The sequence below is a fragment of the Trachypithecus francoisi genome, unplaced genomic scaffold (assembly GCF_009764315.1).
Source record: "Trachypithecus francoisi isolate TF-2019V2 unplaced genomic scaffold, Tfra_2.0 Lachesis_group19, whole genome shotgun sequence".
Lineage (NCBI taxonomy): Eukaryota > Metazoa > Chordata > Mammalia > Primates > Cercopithecidae > Trachypithecus > Trachypithecus francoisi.
This window is the reverse complement of record NW_022681464.1, coordinates 12488112-12498396: the sequence shown is the minus strand read 5'-3', so window position 1 is coordinate 12498396 and position 10285 is coordinate 12488112. Positions and strand designations below refer to the sequence as shown.

Below are 10285 nucleotides of genomic sequence, written 5' to 3'. Positions count from 1 at the left end.
AAATCCTCTTGAGTACTACCCCTTCCTACTTGATTCCATTGCCTATGCTCCTTGATCCTCAAGTTTTGTTTCTGTTTGCTAAGGATAATGATATCTGCTCCAGATGATTGTTATGAAGATATTTTTAAAATGTATATTAAAGATTTCGGTGCTCATTAATTAATGTTCCCTAACCTATGCAAGGAGATCCACTAGGGAAACTTGAAAATTCAGACAGCAATAAGAGAAGCCTTAGTACAGAATCCATTGGCAGAAAGTCTGCATTGAAATGGGTTGGGCAAAAGCAGCAATTTATTCATGTCTTACAAACATGGTCTTACAAACATCATACAGAGCTGGCACAAAAGAACAGACACTGTCTCGTACACCATGCTTCCTTCCAAAACACTTCTATTGAGTTACAACATCAGAACAAGTCAATTACTGAGTTACACAGTTCTTCAAACATGGATACCTCCCCATTTGGGTGGTGAGATTGGCTAATCAGACAAACAATTAATTTACATGTTTAATACAGTGCAGGATTTGTAACAGGATTCAAGATATTCACATTGATATTGTAATACATTCTAAAACAGTACATTTTTTCAGAAATGATGAAATTGGGTATTAAGATCTCCCTGCCTGTTTCAATTCCTTTGTTGTTTTTCTTCTTTCTTTTCTTAAAACCAGTTGCAAATAGTTTTACTCAACTTTTCACACTCAAAAACACTTCAAATTTTAAAAGCTAAAAACTATTTACAAATTACTCATTTTAATTTTAAAAGTGTTTGTTGTTGGTTTCATTGTTCCATATTAAAAAAGAAAATCACCCTCGTCCAACAACCATACCTCAGCTGCTACCACCATTAACTTCTGGCTGCTGTGAAGAATACTTAGAATTGGCCCCTTACAAATTTTCAGAGGTCCAAAATATACTCTGTTCCATGGCCCATGATACCAAATGTACATGTATAAAATGGCCATTTGACTTCCCCAAGCTACACACCTACTACAGATCATTTCATGTTGCTTTCACAGAAATGCCGAGTGGAGCAAGATGCCGTGAGGTGACTTTGTAGTGAAATGAAGACAATGATTGGGAAATATGCTTTTTTAATCCCAAAGTCATTTTAAAAGCACAAAAAAGAGGTTGATTTTTAATCTTTGTACATACAGAATGTAATACATTTTCTTTACATTAGGCATAGTCATAAAAAGCATGTATAAGTTGTTTGGAAAATGCATTTTTCATAGAATTTACAAACACTGTGATATCAAACACATTCTCAAAAACTGCTAAAGTACTGACACAAAACCTGACTCAAAATGTAAATTTTTCAGTAGACTTAATTTCTAACTTGCATATTTAATAATTCAACTGTACTCAAGTTCCACTCATACTTCTCTAAAAACTCAAATATAGTGACATTACTCTCAAGTTAATTCTTTTCAAATAATCACAGGGTGCAGCTTATTTCTAACAGGTTCTGAATGAATTTCAGAACACTGGCACTGGAAAATGATACAAGACACAAGTCTGTAAACTGCTCTATAGACAACAGCTCAGGACAAATTAGCCTAGAAAAGATAGTGAAACACATTCTTTGTTGTGCTAATTTGACAGCCTAAGTATATTTTGCGTGAACATATGTAAATTACGTTAGAATTGCTCTTGAACGATTTTGTAGTCTTACATTTGTTTGTTGGTTAAGTAACACTTTTTATCTGGCAATGTAAAAAATCTTCACAGTCTTTTCAAGTAGTATCTTAATCTATTCTGGGGGACAATAAGTTAAATGAAGACTTCGGTGGCCACGCTGACTCGGTACAAACCATGGCCTTAGAAGTACACTTGCACACTATACCTATTTCCTATAAGAAAATTGCGCTTCTAACTGGATTTCTAGTTGAAGTTTATTTCTTTATTCACTAACTAATTCAACGATTTCACGAAGGTACATAGGGGTTTCTCAGGCCACACTGAGGCTTGTGACAGGCAGTGAATAATCCAAGGCCATGGTTCTTATGTGAGGCTATATTTTACAAAATTTTGACTCACATGTAACCTTAGGGGGGAGAAAAATTATATTTCAGCCACAGTGTTCTCAACTCAGCCCTTTGACAAAATCATTTCTCAGCTTGTTCACTGTCCTTTTGAAATGCATCTAAGTTACCTTTATGATAAAATTGCATCAAATAATTACAAACCAAACTGAAATGACCAGATACTTTTATATGCAGGACAACCATTTGCACATGACATAATTAATAAATACAAACTGGAGGACATTTTTTTAAGTATCTTTGGAATTAAAGAAAAATTGATTTCCCCAACCTGAAGATAAATGGATAAATTTTCACAAGGCAAGGCATACTCTTCATTTTTAAATCTTAATAATCACATTAACTTTTTGTGACATGTTCCAATGAGATTGTCACATTTTTAATTTGGGATTCTGGCACAGTATTCATAAAATGCCTGATTATTACTAGTTATATGACTGGTAATCTGAAGGAAAAATTGAATATCTTATGAAAATTTATCCAACTCTTCTAATAAATAGGGAAATTATCATGAAACACATTTGAAGTTACTTTCTGGTCTACTAATTCAATCCATTTCTAGCAACAATAACAAAAAAGGTAGCTTGATTTCCCAAGCTTGCAATCCAATATCGAAAGAAAGAAAATTTCTCCTTGCCTAGTAAAAACCTTTAAGTTCCAACTCATGGCTGGGATGCTAACCATCACAGAGCACGTGCCACTTAGCAATTTGTCTCCTGGGGTAGTCACAGATCTCTTTCCAGTGCTCTCCACCAGTTCCTTCTGCTGCTGCACCCAAGACTAACTGCCCGATTACCTCATTTCGGGACCCCCTTTCAGAATCCAAAACCAAAAATTCAACACTTATATCTTCAAGGCCCTCACAAGGAATATCAAAGACAAACAGCTCATTGAACACTGCATTGGGGGTGCATTTCTTCACATGAGTCTTCTTCTTGGAGATTCTCTTTTTGGCATGGTACAGGTTCACTTTGACATAGGGATCTGCAATGGAACATAACAGGCATTACAATGGCATGACTGGGCTAGAGAGCTGATATCAATATAACAGTGCCCTTAGAGAACATGGCATGCCAATGACATGTGGTTACCAGAAAAATAAGTAAAATCAAAGGAAAAATATGGATAAAGCTTGGCCTTTCTCTTGTCAACAGAACTGAAAATAAGGAAGAATATGGAAAATAAGAAAAAAAAGTTCTAAATTAGAGAATAAGGGGAAAAATTAATGATAGGAAAAGAGGTAACCCAAAAGGAAAGAAAATAGAATGTTCTATGGACCCATTCTGATTATTATTAACTTAGTCCAAGAATAGAATAGAAGGAAAAAAATATATATTAGACAACATCTAGCTTTACTGACTTGTGTGACTTTGGGTAAGTCTATTTCCCTGACTTTTGGCTGTGTTTTCCATAGAATAAGGATTTAGAGTCCATAATATCAATGTTTTTTTTTTAGTTTTAACTTTCATGAATTTCTTTAGTCACAGGCTGGATTTGCTTTCTATTTCCTAGTGTTGAGCTTCTCTGTGTCATTGTTAGTATGTAGATTTTAAGTTCATGCCACCTTATCACAATACTTTTGCCTTTTTCTGGTGGCAAAATTTGAGTCAATTTTAGTTTCATAATCTAATCTTTTAAGACCATGTTTTCAACTTCCATCATTAAATAATAATAGTAATAACATTAGATGATATTTGAAGAAGTAGGTGTTTCTAGTTCTCACAATGCCCCTCAGGATGAGTAGTATTATGGCCAATTTGTACAGAGGTTGAGAAACATACCCAATAGTATTTTGCTAAGGAATTAAAGGGTTAGGATTTGAACTCAGGTAATGTTAAACTGTAGCTTATTTTGTTTCTCATTTCTATACAACAAAAAATTAGTATTTTGTTTCTTTTTTTGTAAAGTTAGTCACAAAACTAAAAGCTAACTTTTACAGCAGATAAATAAGGTATTAGAGAAAAGATAAAACATAAAAGAGTAAGAGTAGGTGGGCTCATTTGCAGTAAAATACATTCCACTCATACAGTAAACCTGAGTATTTCAGAAGCATTCTTACCTGAAAGTCCGGACACATCAGATTTAGGTAGATGTCGAGCTTTTAAGACAACCACAGTGAGAGTATTTGTGGTGGACTGATAGCAGAGAGAAATCAGTAACTCACCACGTCCTGAAGACTTCTAAAGAAAGAGAAATGTGATATAAGTATTTCTATATTTTTAGCTTTGAAGTTTGTACTTTCATTAAAGTTTAAATAGCATTGTCATTTAAATGTAATCTTCTTACTTATTTTTATTTTAATATTCTAAGGAATCGAAGAGTAAAAGCTTTTGTGCAGGACCATCGCTGCTTGAAAAACCACTGCCTGCCATCTTGTGGTCTTATTTGGTACTACAGAATGTTAAAATTCGCAATAAATTGGCCACACCCATTACTTAGAAATGTTTAAAGTATATTTAAATTATATCCTACACAGGATAATTTTTGGCTTTTGGTTTTTAACAACATCTCTACTTTTCAAAGTTATTACTAGTAATAAAGCTTATCTAATTATTTGCATGAGTATGTGTTGGGTCAAATGACTCTACACATACTCATGCAAAAAATTAGATAAGTTTGATTTGATTTCAAATTCTTTACCACCGACATATTAAAATTTGAACTCAGTCCCAGTGAGATTTATTCCGACCCCAACTACCTTCCTGGCACAGAGGGATAATGGAGTTAAAATTCTCTGCCTCTAACAACAGCAAATTTCCATTCAAGCCAAGGATTGAATTGATTTTAAGTACTGGAGAGAATTGTTTTGGGACGGTGTCATAGCGTCCTTCTTTGAATGCTACTTAGATTTCATTTGTACTTTAAAGACAATAGATAACATATCCAATAATTCAAAGTAAAATTTTTGACTGAAAGTAACAAGATATTAACTTGGTGTTTGTTTGCAACTAAGAGTGATGGCTGACACAAAACTAAAACTGCAATATATTTATACAAAAACTAACATGGGACAGCTGTATAAGTAGGCACTCTAAGGAGAATAAGAGTAGAAGAAAGATCCTTATTCCCACTGTGCCACTAAATCAGCCGGGTGTCTCAAACAAGCTATGGAATGTCTCTGAACCTTGACCTTCATTAATTTCAGTAGGAGAGAAGACAGTCAAAATGAGCTGTCAGATTTTCAGTTCTGAAACACTATGTTGTTTCAAAAACGTAAATTAGTATGTTTATTGATTTTTATAAATAATTCTATTATAAAGAGAAGTTATTCTGAAATACTACTTTTGAAATCAATTGAGTTTCAAATTTAAAGTGAAGATGGGATTAAATTTGTTTAATTGATGCCTTATTTTTTTCTAATAAACCCAGAACTACCAGAGTAGTATAACTACAAAAATAGAGGAACTCGTTTCCTACTATACAATTTAGAGATGGCATTGATAATTGAATATGACGTGATGCCTCCTCCTTAAAAAGCAGTTCCATGGAAAGTCAATACAATTTCCAAATCTTCAGGAATAATTGATTTAATTTAAAATTTCAATTTTAAATTCAATTACATTGACCCTGAAACCTCTTTGTTAACTTGCCTATGAATAAGAAATATTCACCTATATTTTAAAGTAGCAGTGTTTGTCAAAATATTTATGATAGAGATTAACAAAAGTATTTACATAAGTGATATCTAAATATCCATAAAGAATGTATATTTATTTCATATCATTAAAACACTTTGAGTATTTCAGTTATGGATTAAATTTTATTTCATCTGTTCTCTTCCCTTGATCTCCACTAGATTATAATTAATAATAATTAAACATAGTAAGGATGATATGTACTAGCTTATCATATTAATGAAAATTCCTCAGACACCAAAAAGCTACATGAAAGATTGTTTATAAATACTTTAAGCACTGAAAATAAATTACCCTAACATTTCTCTTGATGATCTCTCTGTTCATTAACATTTTTCCTTCAGATAATTCAATTCCCGAGAGAGGAATTAGAACTTCCCCAATGATATCATCTCTTGAAAACCTGTCAAAACTCAAAATTGTGAAGTGCAAGGCCAATTCTTGGATTTGGGTGTAGGGGATCCCGTAGAATGTAAAAGTCTCATCAAAAGCTGGATCCAAGGTTTTTCTCAGCACTCTAGTTTTCACTTTATGCTTCTTCTCTGGGAGGATCGTCATTTTGATATATGGGTCAGAGGTCATCGACTGCTCATCCATGGCTGGCAAGCCACGGGCTTCCTTGATATTGACCACAAATGCTTTTTTCTCAAAGTTGTATTCTAAGGAGAAGAAGAGAGTTCCCAGCTTCTCTTGTTTCTCTTCTGAAGAAAGGGAAGTGCTGGACTTTAAACTATCAGGGGAAACTGCCTCTTTTTCCCCTTCTAAAAAGAGCTTTGGGGTTGCATTCTCCAGATCAGAAGGGCTGCCAGGTTTGAGGTTGGTTTTGGGAAAATTGCCATTGAGATCTCTCTTTTCAAGATCCAGATGCAATGAATTCTTTGGCACAGCTGGCTTATTCTTTACTTCATTTTTGTCATCTGCTCCAAACTTCTTTTTGCTATTTAGGTTTTCAGGGTAAATATCAACTCCCTTAAGCACATGCACAAACTTGTATGGAGGAGTCTTGTTAGACTTGGATGATTTTCTCTGACAGCAGATCCATGCAAAGAGAGAGACTGTGAAGACCAGGCCAAACGCACTGAAGATCCCCACCACTGTGGGGATTTCATCTGAAAAATCAAATGACCAATAATATACATTAAAGAAACAGAGCTGGAGATATGCGCCTTTTGAAAAGCCTAACAGAGCTAGCAATTGCTATAGGTTGAATAGATTGAATTACTGTTCAACTGATATATATATATATATATATATCACACTAACTTCGGATACAAACACATCCCCACAGGAAAAACATAAAGTATAGTAGAAACTCCTTCATTTCAGTAGTTTTTCATTAGTGAAATGAAAAGACAAAAAAGGTCCTGAATCAGATATGGGGGAATGCTTAATGACTCTGACCTATTTTTGTTTTCTCAGGTAACATGAGACAACTATGAGATGATGGATCAGTACTAATTTCATTATTTTTTGTTGTCATTTTTGAGGCTTTCCAGAGCATCAATTTTTACTGGAATTCTAAGTAGTTCTTTACCCAGAATTCAAGCAGCAAACATTTAGGGACCCAGTGGTTCACTTAATTGTAGGAAATTCTGAAACAGTATTTGGCGTTGCCACAAGCTCATTAATAATTTTCAACCCAATTATGGAACAGTGGTAAAAGAAATACACATATATTAGAGAAAAATAAAACAAAAACCGAAGAGTAACAGGGTATCAATATTTTGTAACTTACAACACTACCATCCCTCTGTATGACAACCCCAAATTTCTCAAACACTGAAATTTTCAAAGTATAAATGAATTAAACTTAAATAAGATAAAAACAGAACAGTGGTTATAAGTGAATCAGCATTCCTTGACATGTAATGAGAACAGTGAAATTTAGAGTTCAATTTTATCTATAACTCTTTCTTCCGCTAGCACATGGCATGGCAAATGATAATCAAGCTGAAATTATCATATTTTCTTGAATAATGGCACATTAAATCACTGACATTAGGTAATATCGATTATGCATAAGGCTTATCCTATTTTATGTGTAAGTATCTTTCTTAAACAAATGGTTAATAACACCATGGAAGCAAAAGCAGTATTACTACATCCGTACATAGTGAATCAATAGAGTCAAGGCTTAATATCATCAAAGTGAATACAACTAATGTAATATTATATACATTTTGTTCCATTGCAATATGCTTTTTATCCTAAATAGTGAATAATAAAGTTATAAGTTCCAGCCCAGAAAGGGTTAAAACTTTTCTAAATAACCACAAGAAATCCAGTCTTTTGTTACTTCCCTTCCCCATCCCCCCAAATCTTCTGCCAATCTACTTCATAATTATAAACCTGAACTCAGAGAATGTAAGGTTAAGAAAAGACAAAGTAGAAGATAAAAAAATCCAATAAAACCTCAATAAAAATCCTGTATTTTAATGTATAGAAAATGAATCATGTAAAGATGAAATAAACCTTTGACTTCCCTAGGTAGAAAAAAGAAACAGTGACTACTATAATATAAAGCAAGAGCTAAAGATAATCTGCTAAACTTAGCACCAGCTTTTCAGTTTTTCCTTCTATTCAAGTCTTTGTGAAAAAAAATGCACCCACATTCCTGGGCTATAATAACCCAAGGCTAGGGAGCAAAAGCAAAGTCGTGAACTGAGACAGTTCTTTAGCCAATGTAAAAACAATAAAAACAGCAGAAAATCATTTTTGTAAGTAGACTGATAGACCATGCTAGAACATATTTTCACTAGTACAGTCTCTAAAAATTCCTCCGTTTTAGAAAATCTTTCAGGTTTCAAATGAAGAATTGGGAATAAACGTCATACCAAAATAAACTCAATAACCCAAATGGAAGGCTGGGAAAGAAATTCATTTATGAATATTATAAATTGTCCCTATTTGATATTTACGTCAAATGGCAAACATTTTATATAACATGGAAACACTTATCTACTCCCTATGTATTCTCTACTGATCAGGTCTTATCATCTTGAAAGCCAAGATCATAGTTATTTTACTCAGCTTAATAACAATTATCATACATCTGTAGATATCACTCCTCTTCACAAACTTCTATGAAATTTCATGATTTACAAAATACATGTAAGTAAAATTCTGACCTTTTTCATTTGGAATACATTGGGTTCTAAAAATAGTACTTTTTTATCCTAAGAATTACATCTAATTTTATGTACTGAAACCAAAAATTTGGTGTAAGAAAAGGAAAACTGAACGGGAAAATTGGAGCCCTAATTCAAGTTTCCAGCAGCTTTCAGCTAATTGTGCAACCCACAATACTTCCCTCATCTATCTGGGTTAGCTCAGCAGTGAAATGAAACAGGCTGAGCCAGTGCATTTTGAAACTCCCTTTAACCCTACTACCATATGATTCTGTCTTTCACTAGCAACATATTTCAAAGATACTAGAAAAACATAGCAGACAAAAACACCCATATGGAACACCCTGTAATAAATATACATTGCCAAACCCCAATAGACAAGTTGCTTTCTTTAACCAAGATCAAGCCCCACTGTAACCAGAGATATATTTAGCTTCTCCTAATAAAACATAGATTTACCTACAAAATAGATGAAACCAACATGGGAAAAACAAAACCCTTTTTCTTTACTCAGTGCGTACTGCAATTTACAGAAGTACCTGAAAATTTAAGAACTTCTTGAAGGTAAATTATCTCTAACAGAAGACAGTTTTAAGGAGAGAGATACTAAGGAAGGGAGAGAAGCCGCAGAAGTAAGCCACAATTGCCTGACTGCCATTCTCATTTTCCTTTTAAATTAACTACCTAGGAAATCTGTATTCACCAACCAGGGAAAAAATAAATGAATAAACAGCCCACCCCAGAGTATTCAAGGAACAACCGCAGTCATAAGTTCAGTAACTTGCTTACCAAATTCTTCCCGGCTGGTGGTGATCGGAGCCATTTTTTACTGCGTGTTCTGTCCGAGGTGCTGAAGGGAAAACTGCCTGGCTGGATTCACTTGCCTGGATCTGAAGCGCCGACTTTCCGAGCGCTGAAAACAACAGCGCAGAGCCCAGGGGACCAGCTCCTGGAACAGGGAGGAGGCAAAGAGGGAGGTCCACTCGCCCTCGCACAGTGATTTGCCACCTCGGTTCCTGTTTTGGCTCTTCTGAGAAGCTCGTCTCCGAGACTCCAGACGTGGCTGGAACCCGAATTGACGCAATCCTGACGCTACAGGGCTGAAATCAGCACCTGCCCCCCTCCCCTCCTCCCTTCAAGCTTTCCTTCTTGCTTCCTCCCTCCTCTCTTGAGGATTCAACACACGCTCATCAATTGTTTTAACTGTTGAACCACTAGAGATTAGCTTTGCTGTTTTGTGGGGGCTCAGAGGCTTACCGAGATGAGCCCCGAAACAGATCCCTGTCAGTTCCTGATATAAAATCTCCTGATCACCTAGATGAATAAAATTATGTTTCTGAGTTATCAGAATAACGTAACTTACAGAGGAGAAATTTCTGGTTCAAACGACTCATTTTAAGATGCAAAAACGTATTTTCTTGCTTTTTAGTTTTTTCTTTGACATGTTATACCTGTGACACTTATTACATTTAGAAA

The 10285-nt window shown here is 34.6% G+C and overlaps 1 protein-coding gene across 3 annotated transcripts; it reads right to left on the bottom strand.

Annotated features, from left to right (window-relative positions):
- Positions 1 to 273: 273 nt before the first annotated feature.
- SYT4 (synaptotagmin 4) lies at positions 274 to 10001 on the bottom strand. Of its 3 annotated transcripts, none has more exons than XM_033177875.1 (4): positions 9599 to 10001; positions 5976 to 6790; positions 4106 to 4226; positions 274 to 3030 (listed from the first exon to the last, which is right to left on the bottom strand). In XM_033177875.1, the coding sequence occupies exons 1-4, from the start codon at positions 9630 to 9632 to the stop codon at positions 2723 to 2725; spliced, it is 1278 nt and encodes a 425-aa protein (XP_033033766.1). In that variant the 5' UTR covers positions 9633 to 10001; the 3' UTR covers positions 274 to 2722. The 3 variants fall into 3 exon arrangements, with proteins under 3 accessions (XP_033033766.1, XP_033033767.1, XP_033033768.1); XM_033177876.1 differs by having other exon boundaries at positions 4106 to 4223; XM_033177877.1 differs by having other exon boundaries at positions 5982 to 6790.
- Between the last annotated feature and the right edge of the window lie 284 nt (positions 10002 to 10285).